We start from the raw sequence: 23,906 nt of genomic DNA, 5'->3' as shown, positions 1-23,906 counted from the left end.
GTGGTTCTGATGAGTGTTTTTAATTCAAAAGAGATTCAACCTTCACACAACATAGAAAACAGGAAGAAAAAAAAAAAAGTAAAAAGAAAAGAAAAAAAAAGAAAGGAAGAAGGGAGAAGGGAGAAGAAAAAGGAAAAAGAGAAAAGAGAGAGGGAAAAAAAGAAAGGGAAAAGGAGAAAAGGAAAAGGGAAAAAAAAAGAAATAGGTAAAAGAAAAAAGACGATAAAAGATAAAAGAATAAGAAAAAAAAAAGAAAAAAGAAAAAAGAAATAAAAAAGGAAAAAAGAAGAAAAAAAAAAAAAAAAAAAAAAAAGGGGAAAAAAGGGGAGGAAAATAGAAAAAAAAAAAAGTTTTCCAATATTTCTTCCAACATCTCTTTTGCCATTTCGCCCCCCCCGCTTCCCCACGTCACCATGCCCACCCGCTGGACTCTGCCTCCTATCTCACTGCCCACCACCGCAGGTTCCCCCCGCAGCCGCCGCTCACCCCGCCACGTCTCACCGCCTCCCCCCGCCCGGCACACAACGGGTTAACCCGGCGCCCACAATTCCTCGCGGCGCTGCAACGTCGCCGTCCGTGCCGTGAGCGGCGGCTGCGCCGTGCGGCGCCGGGCGGGACCGGAGCGGCCGCCGCGTCAGTGCTGTGCCGGTACGTGCGGCTCCGTTCCTTCCTTTTCGGGCCCTGCCGGGCGCCGTTTAGCCCTTCTGCTCTATCTGTCTCTGCTTTTCTTTCCCAGAGGTGGCTGGAAGCTGGCCATGTTCTGAAGCGGTTCTCCCGGACTCGCCTCGGATCCGCGCGGTGCAGCTCGCGGCTCTCGGTGGAGGAACCGTCCGCCCCGCGTCCCCCGCGCGGTGCTCGGTGAGCAGCCCTGCAGGCTGGAGGAGCGCCCTGGCGGCTGCTCCGTTGGCATCGTTTATCAGCCGGCACGGCCTGCGAGGTGTCTGTGCCAGGAGGCTGGAGCCGGGCGGGGGGTCGGGCTGTGCCAGGTTGGGCGTTAGGGGGCATCTCCAAATGATGCGTGGCGCGGCTGCCCTGGGTACGGGGTCACCGTCTGTGGAGGTGTCCGACGTGGAGATGTGGCGCTCAGGGATGTGGTTACTGGGTGTGGTGCTGGGTTGGGGATCCGGGAGCTCTCGTTCAACCTCAGCGATGCCACAGGGTCCTGTTACAGCTCACACCGACTTTTTAGCATGCTGGAGATTCTTAGCATAGAAATCCAGGTTGTGCATTGTGTGATTATTGCTCTGGAAGCAAACTGTTTGGCTGGGAAATAAGTATGCGAGGCTGAGCTGCCTGCAACTGCATGTTTCCACCTTGCAACCTCTAGTCCAAGGTATTTATACCCATCAGTGGAAACATTCCTAAGCTGTACGCTTTGTTTGCTGCATTAGATGACAATAATATTCATTTCAGGTATGTAGCTCAGTCCTTCCTTGGAAATAAGCTGCAGAGGGGCTTTGTGCCCAGCCAGCTTCTGTGGCTCGAGAAACCTGTGATAATGAGATCCCTTACCGTTTGTGGTGAATATAACTGGAAGCAGGCTTGGCAGCTCTGAAGGTGATTCCTGTTCTTACAAAGCTTGGAGCTTGACTTTTGAAAGGTGGGAAGCTGTACTGGACTCCTTTTGTGGATGATTTTCATGGGGGAAGCTCTTGTCTCCAGCATGGACATATGTTCAATCTGCAGTCGGCCAAAGGTCTTTTGATAAAGGATTTTGTACAAAAAAGCAGCGATGACAGAATCATTGAACGGCCTGAGTTGAAAAGTACCACAATGCTCATCCAGTTCCAAGCCCCTGCTATGTGCAGGTCACCAACCAGCAGCCCAGGCTGCCCAGAGCCACATCCAGCCTGGCCTTGAGCCCCTCCAGGAAGGGGGCATCCACAGCCTCCTTGGGCAACCTGTTCCAGTGCCTCAACTCCCTCTGTGTGAAAAACTTCCTCCTAATATCTAACCTTCCCTGTCTCAGTTTAAAACCATTCCCCCTTATCCTATCCTCTGTCAGCTGGGAGGCAAAGGTTTGAAACTTGTGCAGTCTGTGATCACTTGAGTGGTACAGACATTGGCTTGGTCTACAAAAGGTGCCTGGTTCATATACTGTCCCTTAAATTACACAGAATTAAGTGCTTGTCAAAATGTTAACAGAGGAATCGATGCTTTTCATAAAGCCAGTGAGTTCTGCCACAGATAACCTCTGCTTTTGTAACAAATAGATAGTATTTTGGGTTTATTTCCTTCTGAGCCCTGTTGTCTTAGCTGGTGGTGTGTGTAATTGCATTTGCACTGTTCTGTTGCACTGCTGTGGCTGGAATTCACAGGGAAGCAATAAATTGACATTGCCTCATTCATACAGATTTAATGTCAGTTTTCTTACTGGTGGGATCTTATGCTTTTGATATTTAGTTTTCCAGTCATGAGCATTTTGTGTCCTTTGGTTTTTCCAGGCTATATACTGTGAGTGAGTCACTCCTCTTTCTTCGTGTGAATTGTATCTGTAGCTTGCCATTGCTCCCTGCAGCTGCATTTCACGCGCCATGAAAAACAGAGTGAGGTGATTTGGTCTGCACTGGAATTCAAATTCTTTTTTTGGGCAAAAGGGTCCAATAATCGCGTTATTTTCTCAGAACTTAATTGATAAGGAAACTCAGTACTTCTGGTAAAACGAGGATCTTTTTTTGTGTCTTCCCATCAAGTGCTCTTTTAGCAGCGTTCAGCGCCTCCTCACTGTCAGAGGCTGTGTCGTTTTGTGCTTTGGTTGGTGCATTTCTGTGTGTAAGGCCCCATGGAACCATGTAGTGCTTTTGGAAGGGGCAGCGGGTGGCACCAGTGGGTGTCAGGTTGGCAGGATGTGGCCATAGGAGGAGTTCTGTTTCTCTTCCCTTGCCTGCTCAGCTGTGGCTGAATTACAGCTTTCCAACAGATGAGGTAGGATGACTAAAACTCCCCACACTGTACGAAGTGAATGGAAAGGCAGAGTCGTGGATACTTCTTCTGTCTTCTTTATTCCCTGTTGATTCCGTGGTGTTGTTTGTTAGCTTTTTATCATCGAGGTTATGCATTTGTGGTACTGAGCATCACATCGGTATCCAGCTCTGTAGTATGACTCAGATCTTGTTGGTTTTTCTTTTTTTGTTCTTTTGTAGAATCATGGCAAGTCCAAGAACGAGGAAAGTTCTCAAGGAAGTCAGAGCACAAGATGAGAACAATGTGAGAAAACTCTTATTCTGCTGTTGATTCCCAGAGCTGAATTGTCTTTCTGTCTGCTCCACGTACAGCTGCTGCCTGTGCAAGCTAACCTATTTGTAGCACCTGTATGTCTAACTAATGGTAGCAGAGAAATATGGATCTCTTGTATTCACATTACTTCTAGTAACATTTATTCATACATGTATTGTAACACGTGGCTGTGTGTTTGGCAGAAGGCTTTCAGGGGCTTTAAGTGCTATAAACCCTGGAGTCCAAGCAAGCAATGTCTTTGGTATAACTTAATTAAAACTGTCTATTTCAAATAGCTTGATAGAATGCTGCCTTAAATGCCATAGACAGCTTCATTTTTGTTTATGTCTTTCCCTACTGGTGTTTGGTACGTGGTCATTTTATAATACAACTCAGGTAGGTGAATGCTTTCCATTCAGCATAAATAAACATTTAAGGGAAGCTGATGCTCTTGGGGTGGTGGTTCCAGCACAAAGAACTTTCCCTGCTGAACTTAATTCCTTCACAACACAGTTTCATGGCCCAACTATTTGAGCTGTGGTTTGGGGACTTCCACGTGGGTGAAACCTGGTTATGAGTTAGAGGTGATTGCTTTCTCTCTTGCAGGTCTGCTTTGAATGCGGTGCGTTTAACCCCCAGTGGGTGAGTGTGACTTATGGAATCTGGATCTGTCTGGAGTGCTCAGGAAAGCACCGAGGCCTGGGGGTCCACCTCAGGTCAGCCCTGCATGCAAACAAGCACTCAGTTGGGTTTCCTTGGGAGGTGTTATGGCTGTGAACAGAAAGGATGATGGTGGAGGGGTGTAGGGTATCTCAGTTTCAGCACTTCTGCTTTATGCTCCTCTCCAAAGTGAGCTTTATTCTCTTTGCTTTCTTTGACATTAGCTGGAATCTGTGCTGCATTGGTGCAGATACGTTGTGCCCAGGTCCAGAAAGCAGTGTCTCCAAACGGAGGCTGTGACCTTAACTTTCTTTTTTTTAATGTAGTTTAATGAACAGTAGCAAGGATTTATGGCCCAAGGCAGAGCTGGCGTCTTCATTGCAGTCATGAATGCTCTGAGATGAGGTCATGGTAGGTGTTAGCACAGGCTGTGTTAGGCAGTTGAGTTGTCATACCTGGTGGTCATTATGAGCAGAAACATGAAGCAGGGGCAGGAGGTGCTTTGCAGGGCACTCAAATGTAACATTGAAAGTAGTTGGGAAAGGAAAACTTCCAAGTGAAATTTTCTTCTATACAGCATGTTGTGTTTCCTGGCTCGTTGGAGGAAGCTGCTTTTTCTGCCACTTTCCTTCTCTTGACAGCATTTTTTAAGTGCCAGTGCTTTATCTTTTGTTTATTTCAATGAGGATTTGACCACCTTCTTAAGACACTCTTTCTTTCCTTGCTTTGAGAGTATTTATTAACATTTCTGTACCCCCATCCTTTTTTTTTTTTTATCCCTGCTGATGTATCAGGAAGTTAAAGCAAGCATTGATTTTATATTATTTTTTAACCTGATTTTCAGTTTTGTGCGTTCTGTAACTATGGACAAATGGAAAGATATTGAGCTGGAGAAAATGAAGGCTGGAGGTAACAGCAAATTTCGAGAGTTTTTGGAGTCTCAGGATGACTATGATCCCTGCTGGTCAATGCAAGAGAAGTACAACAGCAAAGCTGCAGCTCTTTTTAGAGATCAGGTAAGTTCTGTTGTGCGTGTCCAGGTGGAAAGCCAACTTGTCCTTGCTTTATAGGACCAGTGCCTATCTAGCATGAAAAGTTGTAGCTGGAATTCTGATTGTTTTCCTACCCGTTTAGGTTGCTACAGTAGCTGAGGGCAAGGAGTGGTCCCTTGAAACTTCTCCTGCCAGGAACTGGACACCACCTCAACCTAAAACGTCTCTCTCTTCTACCCATCGGTATGCACTGTTGTCATTTATTGTCAGTATAGCTTTTGAATCTGCTGTTGCTGATGTTTGAGTGCCTGCTGCTTTTATTCTGTTGATGGTGTTGTCTGAACAAATGTTTATTTTGCTGAAGTTTATGAATATGAGGAGGCAGAATTTCTGTTCTTGTAACTCCTTCCCCCACCTCCAGCTGTACCTTAAGGAATTGCACCCAAGACAGTTGAGAAGGAGGGGAGAACGAGACGCCCTGTGTCTGTTTTGACTTGCAGTGCACCTGAGATTCATTGTATCAGTCATGCAATGTGTGTCACTGCTTTACCTTAATTACAGTTCAGCTCCAGTTCACAATTGAGTGCCAGAGAAAAAGAAACAGGCTTTTCCTTATGGCCCTAACTACTAATGAGCATCAAAGCTAGATAGCAGTTTTTTTCTGCCTTTGCCTATATGTTTGTTATTTTTTTGCAATAAGGAGTCAAGTTAACTGAAAAAGTAATTGTAAATTGGCTTTTAGTGGTTACATTAAAGTTCCCTGTGTGCTAGACCAAAGAAATAATCAATTTCACACCTGATTTGTGATGATACACAACAAAATGCTGAACTAGTGGTTTTTGCTATGGATGGCTTCATTGTTTAAATCTTTTGTTGAAGTAGTTCTGCTGGACCTTCTCAGAACGCAACTGCCTCTTCTGACAAGGCTTTTGAAGACTGGTTAAATGATGATGTCAACTCCTACCAAGGGTAATGCAGTATTTATTAACTATGTATTTGTGCCTGGCAGTCAGGATGTTACACTGCAGCTGTGCAGTCGTGATGCTGATTCACTGGGCCATACTAATGAACAGTTACATCCAAATGTTACAGTGGTAGGCTCCAAATTAGGTGATTCTTAGTGTGTGTAGTATCCTAATGTGTTTTAGTCTGGAGGTATTTATAAAGGTAATTCTATTCTTCTCCTTTCTTCCTCCTGTTTTCTTATATTGCTTCGTAATGGTTTGCTTAAGTGTCTGGTATGAGTGATCTGTTGGAGAATCATTAAGTAGGCATTATTTTGCATAAGAGATGCCTTAATTACCAAGGATTCACCAGTGGATCCTTTTTGGTGTTAAGTTTCTCTTAAGAGGGTGGGTTTGTATTTTGGGTGCATTTTGGGTACATTTGGGTGTGTTTTGGTAATACTGTCAGCACTACCAGGCTTTTTCTTGCAAGTGTGTTTTAAAATCTGCAAAATGATTATTCTTCTATGCTTTATTTTTGATTAGTGATTTGTTTTATTTCAGTCTGCTAATACAGATCCTGTCTATCCCTTTTCTTATTGTAGTGGCCAAGAGAATCGCTACGTAGGGTTTGGAAATACAGTAACCCCTCCAAAAAAAGAGGATGACTTCCTGAATAATGCCATGTCTTCGCTGTACTCTGTAAGAAAATACTTAAAGACTTCTTTGATCTGCAGTAGTATTTTCTTCTGTTTCAAACTCTGTTATTGCAGTGCAGATGGACAAGGGAAACTAAAGGCTGCAAGTCGATACAAGGAGATGTAGAGCAGTTCAGTTCCCAGTGCAAGAAAAATATTGGAGGGCTTGGAAAGTGAAGCATCATATCTGAGATCAGTTCTTAGAGATAAGGAAATGAGGATATATGAGAACATAACAGCATATGGCTGTACATTGTCGTGAGTAAAGCAGAGATGGTGAAAGTTGGATTGCTGGAAGGAAACATGGAGTAAAGTCAGCAGCTGTCATATGCTGCAAAGTAGCTGGGAAGGGCAAAATTTGGCATTTGGAGTCACTTTGGAGCCCCACATGGTGTTATGATGTGGAATACCGAAAAACCAAAAGTCACAAAACCATGACAAGAGGTAGTAAGGTTTTTGACCAGGGTTAGTGGTCAGTGGTCTTCTGTAGAGCGTCGTCATGTGATTTGGACATAGAAATCTCTTGTGTTAATGTGCTCGGAAGCTGTATTTCTAGTTAAGTTGTAGACTGTAGGCTAGAGAGTGAAAGTTAGGAACCACATCTATATTACATTGCAGAGGTGCTTAGACAGCAAAAAAGAGGTGGCACTGTGTTGTCCAAGCAGCTGTCAGCTGTTATTGGAATACATGACGTCATTGAAACACAACTAAAATGCCCTCTTCTGACCATGAATGCGTATTACAGTGGGATTTTCAAGCATTTATGTGTATTCAACCCAGTGAGGAAGCCTAAAATGTAATGTGTTACCTCAATATCCACTCTTTAAACAAAACATCTGTACTTTGGTGGGATTTATTTAAAAAAAAATATGATTAGAATCATTCTCCTTCACTTTCTTTAGCTGGTTTCTTAGAATGCTTATTTTCACACAGCCATTTCTAACAGAATAACAGCTGAAACTCACGTTTCTGCACACTGAAGCATTTTGCCACAGGTAATGGAGATTCACTGCTATTTTACAGTTGAGTGGTAGACTGCCATTTTTTCTGTCACTGGTGGGTGATTCTGATGTCCATGGGACAGGCTGGAGCACAGTTTGACTTAATTTGGCATGTAATAGTGAACACTTGGTTGTCATCTGTTACTGGCATTCAAATAACTTGGTGCATTCTTGCTTTCTTTTAAAGGGGTGGAGCAGTTTTACAACTGGAGCAAGCAAGATTGCCTCGGCTGCTAAGGAGGGTGTAAGTAAACACAGTGTATTTCAGTGTAATTCTTGTGAACTAGAAGTGGTTCTGTCATCATGATCTGGCTTCTAATAGTGATCTGTCTCTAAAAGCATTACCAAGACAGACTAAATCCCATTCGTTGCATCTCTTTGCCTATGGTGTGTGAAATATTGGCAGAGAATGTTCCTATCTGCTGTATCTCTCATGTTCCTGAGCAGTCATTTCTTGTAAATTCAATTCTAAGTTTTCCATTTGTTTTGGCAGGGATCTCTCAGCATTTCAGATGTATATGTTTGCTGGAAATAAAACCTTTGATTTTTAAATTTGAACTTACTTCTTTTTGCAGGCTACCAGGTTTGGATCTCAAGCAAGTCAAAAGGTGATCATAGATTAAGCTTGATCTTACTGACATTTAAAAGTCAGTCATTGTCATGCATTTGTCTTACCAATTGATTCAGGCTTGTGTGTTTATCTTCGTGGTGCACAGTAATTCTTAGGTTCTAGCTCTTATTTCCATGGGAATTGCACTCAGTTAATGTGATCAAATTAAACAGAGAGCAGACCATTGTAATCTGCTGTACATGTAACTGTCAGGTGCATACAAAAGGCAGCAGAATGAAATCCTTCAATTTGACCGTGGACAGAAAACACTCCTATTTTATTTGTGTGAAGTTTAAGTGTCTGTCTTAAAGTGGTTTTCTTTTGTAGGTGATCTAATGTGAAGCAACCCATTCATAAATCTTATTAAGATATTGCAAATGTGAACTGCTTAATATTGTTGTTAAGTTCATTTGATTTGACTTAAAATGATGGAAATTCCAGAAATATTTTCTCTTTCATACTATGGTTAGAACAGAGACAGCTGGACCTGAGTTATGCAAAGCTGTGATGTAAGCAAGATCTATTTGCATAGAATAGAATTAAATTTGAACAGAAAAACCTGTAAAAGGAGGGGCTTCTTAAAAGTGCCAGCATTCTGAGTGACTTGCATGTGTAATATAAGCCTCATATAAGGTATTTGACTTGGAGCAGTGACTGCCTGTATGCACAGCACTAACCTGGCACGTGGCTGGGCTGCTCTTGTGCCATACACATGTGAAACTGCAGGTGTTTGAGCAGGAGACGTGTGCAGTAGGATGGCAGTGCTCCACATAGCAAGACAAGCTTGTGTGTGATTTTTCACAATGAACAAAAACGTCCTGTGAGAGCAGCCCAACTTCATACCTGGAAGCTTTGAAATATTTACTGTTTGGCTTACCTAAAAAAAAAAAATAATGCAGTGTCTGGCAGGTCTTCCTTTTTCACTTCAGCCAGCAGTTTCCCTTTCAGAAAACTGTTCTTCCTTTATAACACGTGTAAATAAAATGCAGAGTGTACAAACTCATCGCATCTACTGACAAGGACCTCAGCAGTGGGGCTCCCTACAGCCTAAGCTTTGTTATTGAAGCTTACATTTGCTTCCCAAAACGTGCTCTATTCCTCTGTAGAACAGACATAACAATCTTACTGGTGGATTCATTAAAAGTGCATTTGATGTTCTTTGACCAAACGTATGCACTGTCAGTCTTGTCAGTAGATGTGAGGTTGGTGGAGGTTGGTGCTACGTAACTTCGTAACTTGCCTGAAAGAGTGCTTCCAAATTTTTGCTAAAAGCTGCTTCTTCTGCCTTCCTTGCTCTTTCTCTTTTGCTGTCTGGGTAAAGTTTTGGGGCTACAAGCAGCAGCCAGAGCCGGTAACACCCTCACATATGTTTTTGTGCATGGACTCCTTGTCACTGTTCGTGCTGAATATGTGCATTTGCTCTTCAGCTGTCTTTTTTTTTTTTCTTCTTTTCTTTTCTTTTGTGCTTTCAGTCAAATCTGTTCAGAATAATGTTGTGTGTTTCGTATGGTAACATTCCTTCAAGCCTACCTAAAACAGGTTAAAATGGATAGAGATATCCGGGCTCTCTATGCTCAGAAAACGTTCTGTGCTTCTTTCCATGCTCCCCATAAAAACCAATTTCAGGATTTCCTTTTTGCATGTCTGATCCAGGAATGCAGTATTCAAGGAACTACCCTGGGGTGCTGTTTGAAGGCAGGCTCTTTAATAAACACACTGATGTAGTGTTAGAAGTGGTGCTATCCAAAATCAGCAGTAGCAAACATAGTGGTTTCAAAGGAAACAAACCCAAATCTCATTTTTCCGTATTTATGAAATTGTGTGATTGAGAATGTGGGTTTACATCAGAATTCATGCTGATACAAACAGTAGCTTCACTTAGCATGACTGAACTGTTGGTCTGTTACACCTTCTGTTAGGTAACATCCATCAGTATGACAGGCTGCTCTTGTGCCATCATAGGGATCTGCCATATTTGAAGAATCCTATTTGATCCCCTCTGTTTTTTATTTGAGCACTTCCTTAGCTTCACTTCCAGTGCAGACAGTGTGAAGCATTTGCAAACCTTGATGTCTTGGTCAGAATTGTCATTTTGTGACTTATGCTGCAGGCTCACATGCAGTTTTGTAAGGTGCCCTATACAAGGATAGATCTTGTTCTGGGCTGTAAGAGAAGTTCTGAAGTGTGTTGTTTCCTCTCCTTGCCTACCTGCAGCCTGAAAAGAGATGGTAGAAGTCTTCTGTCACAACGTTGCCTCCTGTGTATGGCTTAGAAACCATTGGCTTGTTACCAACAGACAGCACCAGCAGCACTGCGAGGCAGAAGAATTGGTGAAAAATGAGCAGAACAGACGTAATCCTACATGTGATGTCACTGGGGGAGAACAGGAAAAAAAATAGAGTGAATGAAGTTGGTTTTTTTCCAAATTCTCAGCTGAGAGCTCAGCAGAGGGCCTGTCCTTAGGCTGGTCAATCCATTGCTTCTGCTCCTGCTGTGAGGTCAGGTTTTGCTTTGGCTCTGGGCAGCCCCAGCAACCCTCTGCCACACGCCTGTGATCTTGGTTTTCCTCAGCACTGTACTGTGTGTGCTTTCAGCTCATTCTGCTTCTACGAATCAAAGCTTAAGGCTTCATGTATTTTTGGTGACACTGCTGAGAAACCAGTCTGCCGAAAATGTTGGCTGTGTTGTTGTTGTTGTTTTTGTTTGAAGGAAAACATGACTGACTTTGTTTTTGTTTTGCTTTTGAATAGGCATCAGAGTTAGGTCAGACATTAAATGAAAATGTTCTCAAACCTGCACAGGAAAAGGTAACTTTGGAACTAGTAAATTCCTTACAGAATATGATCACAATGACTCAGAGAGCAATTGCATCCTTCTATCACAACTTCTCAAGCTGTCAGTGTGTCCTTCTGTTGGGTTGGTTTTTTTTTCTTGTACAAGCTCAGTAGTGAAGGGGAAGCATCAAATAACTCAGAGCTAGTAAGTCACTCAAGGAGGGTTACTGAATGCATTTCTCCCTGCTATGCTTTTCTATGTCCGCAAGAGTCTGTCAAAGTCTTTATTGTTAGATATTCTCGTATAGATTTCATGGTTTCAGTAATGGAACATGGGCTAAGAGAAAAATACACCTTAAATGGATAGAGAAATCATTTTTGTAAATACTAATAACCGTGGGTGTTAAGTTGGTAGTCTTTTCCCTCCTCTGCATGTCAGCATTTTTTACATTCAACCAAACATCTTTAAGCCACTGTTGTTCCTCTGCTGTCTCACTGGAGACAATAAAGTTTGGAGCAAAGTGTGTGTGTGTGTGTGTGTGTGTGTGTACTCATGAATGGGGACAGGTTATCAAATAGAAATTTAAAAAAATATATATCTTGCAACCTTTACTTGGTATTTGTGCAGGAACTTCTGGTGGTTAGTACCAAATTTTGCATGCATTCATCAGCAAAATTCAGTCTAAAATAACACTGAGCTGTTCTGTTTGTGCTGTTTTGTGGAAGCATAGTGTGAAGAAGGTTTTTCTTCTTACAATTATTACTGACCAGAAACATACAGCTAATGGCACTTTGAAAGCACACAGAGGCACCTGGGTGAACGTAGGAAGTGGCCATACCAAAAAGCAAGGCAGGCAGTCCTCCTGAATGCTTAGTGAGAGCTGACAGTGCCAGTTTTAGGGTCATAGAGTGGCCTGGGGTGGAAGGGACTTCAAGGATCATCAAGTTGCACTCCCTGCTGCAGGCAGGGCATCCTTGGTTCACCTCACATCAAACGTTGCCTTCCTGTTTTCTCTGGTTAAAAAAAGAAAGCAGTGCTTTTACATCTTCCCCATTTGGCGTGTGTTTGTTTGGATCAGCTCCAAAATGTTGAAGTCTTTTGTGGCAGCGTGGTGATCGATTTACCTCCATGCCTTTCCCCCATCTGTAGGGATTTTGATAAAGCAGCCTGGTGTTGCTTTCCAGAGAGAAGCGATGCCACTGCTTTGGGATGTGGGTTAATCTCCAATCTGAAAAGTACATTTTAGTAACAACAGGAATTCCTTTGCATCAATTTAATTAATTCAGCATTCTTTACTCGGATTCTTCTGTGGTTTGAAATGCTAATTGGGTTTTGTCCTACCCCAGATCATCCGCAGTTTCTTTCACAGAGCTTAGGGATGTTATTTTTAGGGCAAAATGTTGGGGGGTGTCTTTGTTTTTAGTGCTCAGTGTTAGTGTAATGCTGCTTTCCTCAGGTTCTGTGTATGCCCATACAACATTTCAACATATTTCAAAGGGCTGAGGTTTGTTCCACTGGAGATCAATGGACTTACTATTATCTTAATGGATTATTGTTCTTTTCTTAAACTTGTTAGCCTTGATTTAGGATTACTGTGATTCAGGTCAGGTTTTTGTTCTCGTTGATTTCTTGTTGCTAGTTAATACCACAAGAAAGCTTGTTTTAAGGCTTCAGCATTGCTCTGTTTGATGACTAACGACCAATACTTTGATTCATTAGGTGAAAGAGGGGAAAATTTTTGAGGAGGTCACCGTGGGGGTATCACAGTTGGCCAGCAAGGTATGGAGAGGCCTGCTTCTCTTGGAGGAGGCCAAGCAGTAAGCCAGTCTCCATATTCTTATACAGCACTTTGAGTGACCACAAAACATCTTTAGTCTCTACTTGTGGTGAATAGAAATGCAGTTTCCAATGGTCAGTACTTGTTGGGTAAAAGAGCTCTACAGTTTTGATGCAGTCCTTTCAATGGCTTCACTGAGGGCACGTTGTAGGGCTGTAAGACAGCCTGTGTCCTAAACACACAAGGAAAACCTCTGCTGGAGAATATGGAGACAGCTTGCGTTATGTTTATGTGGTTGAACCTACTAACACTGCGTACCTTTTTCTTTGTCTTCTTTTGCAATCATTGCTTGGTTTTGTGGTAAGTGCTCTCTGTGCCTGCTGGGGGCAGAAGTCTTGCACAGTCAGTGTTACTTAGGAGGATTTGTTTGTCTGCTAAGCACTGTATAACAGCTCAGCACCCAAAGTGCTGGGAATACTTGAATAACACAAGTTTTGTGTTGCCTGTTCTGCTTAAAGCCCGGCGACTTGAAATCTGAATTCTGGGGTTCCTCCTCCATGTCTGTGACTTAGAATAGTGGCTTCTATAGGCATTGCTTCAGAATTTGTGTTTCTAACCCAATACCTGTTCAAAATAATAACCCTGAAAGGGGTAATTTAGTCATACTTGCTCTAGAACTCAACATTTGTCCCATTCACATGAATAATACTAGTGAGAATGAGTGAGAAGTGTATAAAGTATTAGAGATATCAATACTAGTCACATGAAACATCCAAAGAGTAGTGCTGTCATTAAGTGTAATTTCACATAAGAGGTAATCCCAACATTTTTGTCAAGAAATTCTAGCAGATGGTTCAAAAGCCCTTACTTAAGTGGATGAAAACGCTGAACTTCATGTACCCCTCAAATCATCCAGCAGCATGGGGTTGTCAAACGTGTTTCCTTTAGAGCAACTAGAAATTGCCCATCAAAAGTGTTAATATTAATCAGTGTAGTGCAATTTTTCATGACATGTCATCTGTATCTGAACAAGTGGGAGAATGTGTTCTGACTTTTGCTGTTGGCTCAGTCCAGGTGAGAAGTCTGTTCTTTCTGCCTAGGTTCAGGGAGTTGGGAGTAAGGGATGGCGAGATGTCACCACTTTCTTTTCTGGGAAACCAGATGATCATTCTGAAAGGTATTTCTCTTGTTATTATGTTCTGTCTCTTTAAAACATATTGTTTTGTTTCCTGTGTGTTCTGTGCAGTGCAGTAGTACCAGATATATATATATATACATATTTTAAGTGAATAAATTATTCTGTCTTTGGGGAAAAATTAGCCCTTCTCTAATGTAATTCAGGGGCCCATAAAGTTGTTCTCAGTCTGAGAGCAAAGTAGTGCTCTGCACCTTGTATGCCAAATGCATCAATGTCTTTGTATTGTAGACAGTTAGCAATATATTTGAAGAATAACCAGTGCTGCTCTGAGAAATGCATCTAATTCTTTTGCCTTCTGTTTTTGTTTCAGCAGAGGGTGGTAGCATTGCCCTTGTGGTCATTTCTGTTTATTGTTGTGTTTGTGACAACTAATTTATTTCTCTCTTCCTCTTTTTCCCCACCTTGCCATAACAGACCAGCTGAGGGAGGCAGCTACCAGAACAGTGGAGGGGAGGGCTACCAGAACAGTGCTGTAGATCAAAGCTTCTGGGAGACCTTTGGCAACTCAGACCCACCAAAAGCTCATAAATCTCCAAGCAGTGAGAGCTGGACCTATGTGGACAATTCCACAGAGAAGAAGAGCTCCGATAGCTGGGATGTGTGGGGCTCAGGAACAGTCTCCAACAACAAGAACAGTAACAGCGACAGTTGGGAAAACTGGGAAACCAACTGGGAAAACACAGGAGGGGAGAACAAGGCCAAAAAACCTCCTAAGGCAACAAAAAAGGCATCTTCAGCTGATGATAAGTGGGATGACTGGTAGAACTGTTAACCCTGTTTTGTGCAGCTAGGGAAGGGAGACCACGCTGGCTCATGGAGAGGAGAAAGTTTTACACACATCTGGAGTATTTTGGTTGACCTTACTGATGTGTTACTTTTTGTGCTTTTTCCATTTGTTTTCCTTCTGCCCCAACTTAGGAAGAAAAAACAAGTAGTGTCTGAATCTTTTATTATGCGAAGATGATTCTCTCATCTTTATGGATAGTGAGAGATATATGTTCTCCTTGCACTATTGAGGCTGGGTACACTGACTTTAAGAGCCATTTGAAAGACACAAGCACGTTTTAATGCCATACTCTTGCATGTGTAAGCTCGTAGGTATTCATCCAGTCTTCATATAATTTGAGATGACCAGAGATGTTTAACACAAATAAAGAACAGGCTGTATCTTGAAAAAGGCAGCCTTTCAACGAGCAAGCTGCACTTGAGTAGATCCAGCTGAAATGCCTTATGGATTGCTGTGACAGGACGAGGTCTGGCAATTCAAACTGGTCTGTAAGATACTTTTTATTGGAGCTTTGTTTTTAATCTTTGTGAGATTTTTAGATTTTTCCAGGTTATTTTCTCCCCTTAGATCAGGATTCTAGAGGTAGATGATTATTTGTTCCCACTCATCATTTGGGCAGCCTGAGCTATCAAGGGATGTTCAGAATGGCTCCTTGTGCACTGTAAATTCTTAACCCATCAAACAGGAGGAGCAGCTCTCCTACATGGCTGTGATGCAGTGCTGTGTATCCTCCTTCCTTGCCTTTACCCTTCTCCCACTCTGAGTATTTTGTAGGGTCTGTTTTGTTTTTTCTTAAGTCTTTTTTCCTTATATCTATCTATGTTATCTATACTGACAAAAATGAGATCTTCCTGCTGTTTATGGCCTTCTGGACATCTGTTTGGCAACTAAGCAGCAAAATGAGTTAGGAAGAAAAAAAGAAAAGATTCCAGTAAGAAAAAAATGCATGGAAAATATGAGTACATCAAGGAGAGAGTCTGGCAGTGAGCGCCTTCCAGGATGAGTAGATGTCTATGTTTAATAGTGAAACTTTTAAAGCAGATTAAGCAGCAGATTAAGCAGATGTTTTCCAAATTAATCTTTAATATGTCAAACTGTATCTCTCTGTCATGTACTTCTCCACGTTTTCTTCCTGGATCCTGTTAGAGGAATATAATTTTGGAAGCTTCAGGAACTCCTTGTCAGCATTAAGGAATGGGATAGAAGGTCCAGTTCTGTCTCAGTCTTAACCCCCAAAGGTGCTTCTCATTACATGAACCATAATGTATACAAAAGACCTGTGATCTTTTAACAGATTATTGTACTTTTTGTTTGTATTTTAGGTGGTGGATCATAAATGTACACTGCCTGAAAACAATCAAACTTTAATTCATGACATCATTACATAGTATGCTTTGGCAGCAGCATGGAGTTCTGTACTGTGGACCCTGCAGATCTTAATCCCTACCCAAAAAGCCTTTTATTTTTAAAAGTAATGAATTGTTTGAGCAACAGTGGGTCAACACCTGGATCTTGATTGACTCAAGCTACTGAAGTTACCTCAAATGTTTTTATTTCGTGTTTGGTTTTTTTTTTTCCCCCCCTCATCAAGGAGGAAAAAAGCTCATCACAGACTTTTTCCAGACTGTAGTGATATTGATAAGTCAAAAAATTATATCCAGCAGCTAAAAAGCAAAGGGGAAAAAGGAAGAGGCCTACAAATCACTCCCAAATGCAGCAGATATTAAAGGCTTACAATCTTTGCAAATACCATACAGGTATTTGTCCTGATTCTGTAGTATTATTAGCATGACTTTTCAGCTAACGAACGAAATATTTCCCCAGCCTTCTCTAGCCCCGTCCTGCAACGGTTGCATTTCTTTTTTTCTTTTTCCCCTTTGCTTCTGCTGAGGCAATGCTCCGAAGCTCACGCAGTGCGTGGTGCTGCTCAGCACCCAGATCTGGGCTGAGCCATGCCTGCTTCCCCTTGGGGGGTGGTGAGAACAGGAGAGATCTCTGTTTGCAGCGCTGCTGTTGCTGCTATTGACAGATGATTACAGCCTTGCCTGTGGGATTTTGTTCTACTTCTCCTCTTCCACGTATACTTCTGTTATCACGTAGTTGCATGTCAAGCAGAACTCTGTCTCTTTATTCATTTACCTCTGTTGCCTACTTGTCACCTGTCTGTGGTGCAGTACGTGGCTGTGATGCACATCCTTGAGGGCCACACACTGCAGTGTATGTGAAGGAGCCCCTGCTGTGTCCCTGACTGATGATCAGTCCTTGTGACATCCTGCAGCAGCGTTAGCAAAGTGCATCTGCTGCACTGCATTGCTGGTGTCTGTCTGGAGTGATGCAGAGCTGAATCAGCCTCCTCTGGACAAACTTGGTGTGGTTTCTTTTCATCAAGCTCCTGAAATAGCTGGTAGTGGGATAAGCTTTATTTTAGTGTTTTCAGTCAGCAGTGGTGTGACGTTTGCATACATTCTCAGCTGTGTGCTTTGCCTAGGAGAAAACTGGTTTATTTATATCTCTCTTGTAGCTATGATTGGAATGAACCTTTTGTTTGCTTTTCTGGTTTTACTTCTGCATTTTTGAGATTGTATTTTGTACATTAATGTAAATGGCCAGAGCCCTCTAAGGTTTTGGGGCATTAATTTTTCTTCCAGTTCAGGTGACAACGACAGAGCATTATCTCTCTTGATACAGTACCCAGAAAGGTGTCACTGGAAGAAACTAAAAGCCAACGTCATGGCAGAAGGTGGAACAGCAACCACAGATCTCACGTGCTGACTGGCTTTGGTTTGATGGACAGATTGGTATTTTTTTAGGGACTTGTTTGAATCTGTGCATTTTGTCATGTCTTCCAAAGGAGAGAGGATGAAATGAGAACACTTTCTGTTGCACAGCTCCAGTTTTATTGGACTCTTTGTTTAAGAGTGTATTCAGAAGCTTGTGCTGTTTGAAGTTATTGTGTGTAGAGGGAATGTTCATTAACATTCCCCTCCTTTCCTCAATTCCTCTTCTTTTTTTTTTTTTTTCCCCACTCCTGATCATGAGCCTTTTTGATAGGTGAACATCACTTTCCTTTCAATCCCACATCAGTTATTAACACTTCTGAGTCATGCAAGCAAACTGCCAGGGGAGTTTCAGCGGTGGCTGAAATTGCAGCTGGAACAACCAGACATTGCAGTGGTGGATAGCAGTTTCCTTTGCACAGCTTTAACTTTGGAAGACACAGAGCAGTTGGATTCCGCCAGGTAGCCTGAAATCAGAGAAGCATTGAGACGTTCAGGCTGAGTGCTGCTTCCAAAGAGAGCGTTCCCAGGCAGAAAGCGAGGCTCATCGTAGAGTTGGGGATTGCTTTCAAACATTTCACTTGTGTTTTGGTGCCTCCTAACAATCACTGTGTGTTCAAGAAGTGCTTGGCCAGCTATTCCTGGTGCTGAGACCTGAAGGGTTATGCTTCTTTTCCCAGGCAGACATGTAACATTCCATGGGTTCATCATGTATTTATGAGTGTGATGATCTGTGCAATAACTTAAGTGTAGGTAAAACGTTTCTTGTTTAATCCAGGGTACATTTAAAGATACAGTGGTCTTTGGAAATAGCTGACAGCCAACCAAGGTATTTCAGTTCTCCCTCTACTTTGGCAATTCTAAATTCTATTAATGATGGATTGAGCAATCAGTGACTTAAACAGAAATCAAGAAACACGATGATGCACATCATTAGAGTTTGATTGTAACGGTTCACGGTGATCTCTCATTGTAGAGCCATTTTTCATTATTGAGGCCAGCAGAAACCTGGTCAGTCTGGAATGCTGTATCTTTAATTTTCCTGACGTGTTTCATGTGAAGTTCACAGGAATGGCAATTTCAGTGAACCCTATTCATTGTTCTGTAGAGTGATACCGGACTTGAACTGCAGTGTCATCTTTTAAAGAGCATTATAATAAAGCAAAGAGCTATGGAGCAGAGCAGTGTGAAGCCCTTTTTCAGGAAACTTCCATTGCTTTTGAAAACCTTGGGAAAAGTCATTGGTTTCCATGAGTGTCACTGCATGGCTTTTGAATGAAGCTGGTCTTACTGTGGTTAGCAACACAGAATGGACTCAAAATAGGGTACTTCATAATTAAGAAGCAAGCAAAGTACTGTGTCAATGCCAGTATGTCTGTTTGGAGCAGAATATCTGACATTAGCAGTGTAATGGTGTCGGTGTTTTGCACGTTCTCTGCTGTGGGTGATGAAGGACAAAGGAAGATGCCTGTGTTGCTGTAAGAGACCACAACAGGTGCCTCATCTGTGTCCTGTAGGGGTTTCACAGTCTCACTTTAAAGAACAATTTAAGAACTTGTTGTGTTAGGAGTAGTTAATAACAACATTGTGTGCATCTTTAAAGTGAGCTACAAAATACAAATTGGAGTGGTTGCACGTACTTCTGTAGGCACTATTTTAACAGCTTGCTTACAAACACACTGCAGGAGAAGAGGTAGTTCTTATAGTCTGTCTTCCCAAGCTGCCAGGTTCCTCTGGCTCATCCTGCAGCTGGTGGCGATGCTTCACATTCAGATTCCAGTCCCCTCCATTAAGCAGCCAGCCATGGGGGTGTCTCTGTGCTTTGTGCCCTGAGCTTTATGTAAATGGCAGAAGGATCCAATCCTGCTGACTTGTGGGAGGAATTGCATTGGCTTTCCCTCAGAAAAGTGGGCAGTGGGTTGGGTGGCTGCATTATCACCATCCCAGCGATGTGCTGCGTCTGTTCCTGTTGCAGTGCTCTCTGTGTGTGGGATGCAGAGCTTCCCACTGTGATTGCTGTGAGCAGTGGGATGTGCTGGCTGCACAGGGGGTTCTGAAAGCATGTGGATGCCACAAAAAGCATCAGTACTTGCTCTGAGCAGGATGGGGCTGGTGGGTGAAACAAAAAGTCTTTTATAAGGAGAAGTGAAGCAGAGCTGTCCCATAGTAAAACCTAACGATCCAACCTAACTGCAGCACCTTTGTCCATCATCTGTTAGTCACTGGCTCACACATAGGCCAACACTCATTGCTCGTGTTGCTTTGGAGCTTTGGCTCCAGCTATTCTGCAAGAGGCTGCATCCCATCAGCAGTGCAGGGGAAGAAAAGTCACCTCCTCTGAGTGAGTCACTGGTGCTCTGTTTGGGTGATGGATCCAACCTTGTATCTCAGTAGCGTGGCTGCTGCTCAAGCAGGAGGATGCAGTGCTATCAGCTCCTTGCAGTTTGCACCCCCCCCCCCCTTGTATTTCCCTTTAAGCACTGCCAAGTCACGCTCCCTCGGAGGGCTGCTCAGCCCTGCTGAAGCTGCAGAACATTGCAGCAGGTAAAGAAATAAATCAGCTCCTGCCAGGAAACACGGGAAGGCTGGAGTGTGTCTCTCCAGGGAAAAAAAAAAAGCATAAAATTGGCCCACTTCTGATTGAAGTACCACTGCTTAATAACAGCAGGATTGCTAAAGTTACCTCCAGTGAATGTTCAGTTGTGACTACGTGGACCCAAACTCTCTTGTGTGTACAATATTTTCTGCACTCCTGCCATGAAAGTCTGATACATATGTCAGTTAATGTGCCAGGCTGTATGTGGGATGTTGTGATCAATGCTGAAATAGAAATTCACTTCTTCACAGCAACCTGTGCTCAATGCACGTCAGCTTGTTGCCCTTCCTGCCGGATTTGCCCCTTTAACTCTGCTCACAGATTTCACAGAATCACAGAATGGCCAGGGTTGGAAGGGACCTCAAGGATCATGAACCTCCAACCCCCCTGCCACATGCAGGGCCACCAACCTCCACGTTTAATGCTAAACCATTGCTGACTGCAGCAATTCCCTGTACCCAGCTGCAATGCACTGCGCTTAAATGGCAAATTTAATCCTCACCAGGACTTCGCCACTCAACATAGGCTCCGCAGTGCAGGCAAGAATAAAGTCTGAACCTAAAACCACTGGGGAGACCTAAACTTGTTGCCCACGCTGTGATGCATCTCTGGGTTGGCCACAGACCTCGCAATGGAGAGCGGAATGGATCACAGAAGGGCAATGGGCTCAGCTGCTCTGATGGCTCAGCTGCTCTGATAGCTCAGCGCAGGTCGAAGGGATGCTTACTTCCCCTTTCTTCCTCTAGAGGGAATTGCGTCCCCATGCCTGGCTGCAGAAGGAACCTGGCTGTAAGGGAGCGCTGAGCAGCTGAGTGCAGGGTGATGTTTGGTTCTGCTGTGTCTGCTTAGCTGCTCTCCCATCCTGTCCCACCTTTCACCCTGTGCTAAGCATTCGTGGCACGCATCCCTCTGACCCCAAGGAGGGACCAGGTGGGTTCGTGTCCCTATCACTGTGCTCTGCAGTTCCCAGCTTAGCGCAGCAATGACAGCCTCACCCAAAGGTGAGCAGCAGAGCCAAACCTGTCAGACCTGCTCTGAATCCTCATACCCAGCACTGGTGCTGGAGGGTGAAAGTTAAGGGCTACTGAAGTTGTAAGGTTCCTTCTGGCAGCTGGTGAGGAATGGGGAAGTGGAGGTGATGCAGGTTCCACGTGGCGCTGCATAGGAGTGGCTTTTCTGTCGTCCTCTGCTTTAATTTGTGTGGGTTTTGGTTTTGTTTTGCTTTGTTGTCTTTATTTTTAATGAGACCATTCATCAGTTTGTTACACCTGTCGGTGTTTGATGTTCCATTATGGCTGTGGATCCGTAAAGCAATGCAACTGTGGGATGATTTTAGGTTTCTTTTCATTGCTTTCTTGGTTTTGGTGGCTTATTGGTAGGATTGTATTGCTTGTTTTCTTTTTTGCAAGGCAGGATTCAATTCTTTGTACTTTTTGGAGAACCCTGAGCTGCGATTTCAAAAGATCCCTCCAAAAAGATCCCTCCAGTGGCTGTTCTGAAGCCAAGCAGTCTGCTTTTCCTTTCTTTCATTGCTTGGGGTTAGCAGTCTTTACACTGGAAAATAGCACTATCTTTTGCCCTAACATATCCTCACTTGTTTTCTGGAGCCAAACAAAGGACACTTGATGACGTGAAATCTCCAGCTTAGATTTATAACTGCCTAATAAGAAACTGTTGACCAGTGGGCTCATGTTCCACCAGCAGAAAGTGATACATGTGTCCAAACCTCTCAGCCTCTGTTGGACCTTTTGGCTGTGAATCCCCTTTTTGCTAAACTGAATCCAAGTCAGTGGGGATCAATGCAGTAAGTTTAACAGCACCTGAGTTGGTGACCCTTGGGGCTGTGAAATCAGAAGGGTGTGACATTGGAACTGCTGTGCTAATGGGCAGCAGCTGCTCCTTCAGGCTGGGCTATTTGCTCACTGGCAGCAGTGCTTCGGTGTGGCACTGGGCTGTGGGTTGAGCCTGCACAAGGCACACAAGGGCAGCCTGTGTTCCCCCACACTTGGGTGAGAGGATGTCTGAGAGGGCTGGGATAGAAGCACTGTTGTTGGTGCAGCCCTGAATGCTGCTGTTTGCCTTGGGCAGCAGTGCTGTGGCTGGAGCTTGTTCTGCTCCTTGGTCAGCACAGAGCTGGGGGAACACAGCTGCAGGCGCCTGCATCCCGTGTCAGATCTTGCATCCTCGCTCTGCCCCCACCTCTATGTGCAGAAGCATCTTCTTCTGCCTTCTCTCTGTCTGCTTGGGGAGGTGAAGATCATAGAATCACAGAATCATTGAGGTTGGAAAAGACCTCTAAGATCCCCAAGTCCAACCTCACCTCACCACATCCCTCAATGCCACATCTCCATGGCTCTGGAACTCCTCCAGGGATGGCGGTCCCACCACCCCCTCGGCAGCTGTGCCAATGCATCAGTGCTTTTCAGAGAAGAAACACTTCCTAATTTCCAACCTGGCCCTCTCCTAAAATAGGCAATGTGCTCACAGAGCTGGCATAGGGGCACTGCTGCTGGTGGGACCCTCTGCAGAGAGCTCACATTCTGCTCAGGATGAAGGATGGGTGCAGTGTGACAAGTCGTTGTGTGAAGTGATGAAAACCTGATGGAGGGTTGTGTTGGGGGGCAGCCCAGGTGTCATCATCTGAAATCTCTCTTCATAGGTCTCTGTGACAAAAGGGAAACGTCTTAGGGATTTGCTCGTGGGAGAGGGGTCAGTAAAGGTAATGAAGATGCTGTGGGCACGGAGCATCCTGCTACTTAAACAATAGGCAGGTGGGCCCTTAAGGAAAGGGAGATGGACAGAGTTTACTGCTGCTTTGAGTTGGAATGCCCTTTGCTGATATAATTTCCTTCCCCTTTCTCCTCTCCTCTGCATTTCTGAGTTCTGCCCTCTTCCCCAGCCAGCAGCTTGCACTCTGGGTCTCACTAATGGAAATAAGTTGCACATGCAACTGATGGCACTGATAGCTTCCACATCCCAGTTCCTTTGCTTATTTACTTGGTGCTATCACTGCAAGATAAACAGAGAAAAATTTCAGGTAATGGAAATGGCTGTGGAAGCTGAGGCAGGAATGAGTGTCTGGGACAGATGTATTGGCCAGAGCCAGGAGCATCACACAGACAAACAGCTTGGCCTTGGTGCAGTCCCAGATTGGTCAGTGTCAGCTCTTCTATTCATAGAATCACAGAATGGTTGGGTTGGAAGGGGCCTTAAAGACTTCTCAGCCATTCCACCTTGCTTTATCACTATCTGCCCATGTAAAAAGTCACTCTCCTCCTTCTTCTAAGCTCCTTTTGAATACTGAAAGGTCGCAATGAAGTCTTCCTGGAGCCTCCTCCTGGCTGAACACCCCCAGCTCTTGGCTTGCCTTCACAGCAGAGCTGCTGCAGCCCTCTGAGCGTCCCCGTGCCTTCCTCCTGCCCCGCTCCAGCAGCAATGCATCCTTCTTGTGCTCAGAGCCTCAGACCTGGGTTCAGCTCTCCCACCAAACTCCTATGATGGTTGCTACAAAGAAGAAGGAGCCAAGCTGCTCGTAGCCTGTTCTCCAGAAGGTGAGAAGGAAAAACCCAGGTAAGGGGCTGGGAGCCAGATCCCGGCGCGTGGTGTGAGTTATGCTGGGGAATGCTCCATCTGGAACCAAATAAAGGAAAGGTGCAGAGCAAAGAAAGGACTGCTGCCGTTGCTCGGCTTTGTCCGTCCTGCCGCAAACCGAAGCGCGCAGCCGGCAGAGCTCCGTGCCAGCCGCACCGCGGGGCAGCGGCAAACCAGATTGCTGCAACGCTCCTCCTCCGGCTTCGGAGGGGCGGGGAGCGGGACCCGGCATCCTCCCCGCATCCATCCCGGCCGCCGCACCGCGGGCACAACCCCCCCCCCCC

At 44.1% G+C, this 23,906-nt stretch overlaps 1 protein-coding gene across 4 annotated transcripts; it reads left to right on the top strand.

The window, feature by feature from the left end:
* Positions 1-603: 603 nt before the first annotated feature.
* On the top strand, positions 604-18,614 carry ARFGAP1 (ADP ribosylation factor GTPase activating protein 1). Of its 4 annotated transcripts, none has more exons than XM_042832396.1 (15): positions 604-648; positions 737-858; positions 1,414-1,557; positions 3,144-3,207; positions 3,823-3,932; positions 4,721-4,892; positions 5,011-5,111; positions 5,748-5,837; positions 6,418-6,514; positions 7,699-7,755; positions 8,087-8,119; positions 10,872-10,928; positions 12,616-12,675; positions 13,774-13,850; positions 14,286-18,614. In XM_042832396.1, exons 4-15 carry the CDS (start codon positions 3,148-3,150, stop codon positions 14,632-14,634), a joined length of 1,263 nt encoding a protein of 420 aa, XP_042688330.1. In that variant the 5' UTR covers positions 604-648; positions 737-858; positions 1,414-1,557; positions 3,144-3,147; the 3' UTR covers positions 14,635-18,614. The 4 variants fall into 4 exon arrangements, with proteins under 4 accessions (XP_042688330.1, XP_042688331.1, XP_042688332.1 ...); XM_042832397.1 differs by having other exon boundaries at positions 1,414-1,600; XM_042832398.1 differs by lacking the exon at positions 1,414-1,557 and having other exon boundaries at positions 610-648; positions 5,751-5,837.
* Positions 18,615-23,906: the final 5,292 nt, after the last annotated feature.

The sequence above is a fragment of the Centrocercus urophasianus genome, unplaced genomic scaffold (genome assembly GCF_019232065.1).
Source record: "Centrocercus urophasianus isolate 14NV4802_14NV808 unplaced genomic scaffold, USGS_Curo_1.0 seq_38, whole genome shotgun sequence".
In the NCBI taxonomy this organism is placed as follows: Eukaryota; Metazoa; Chordata; class Aves; order Galliformes; family Phasianidae; genus Centrocercus; species Centrocercus urophasianus.
This window is presented reverse-complemented; position numbering and strand designations above follow the sequence as displayed.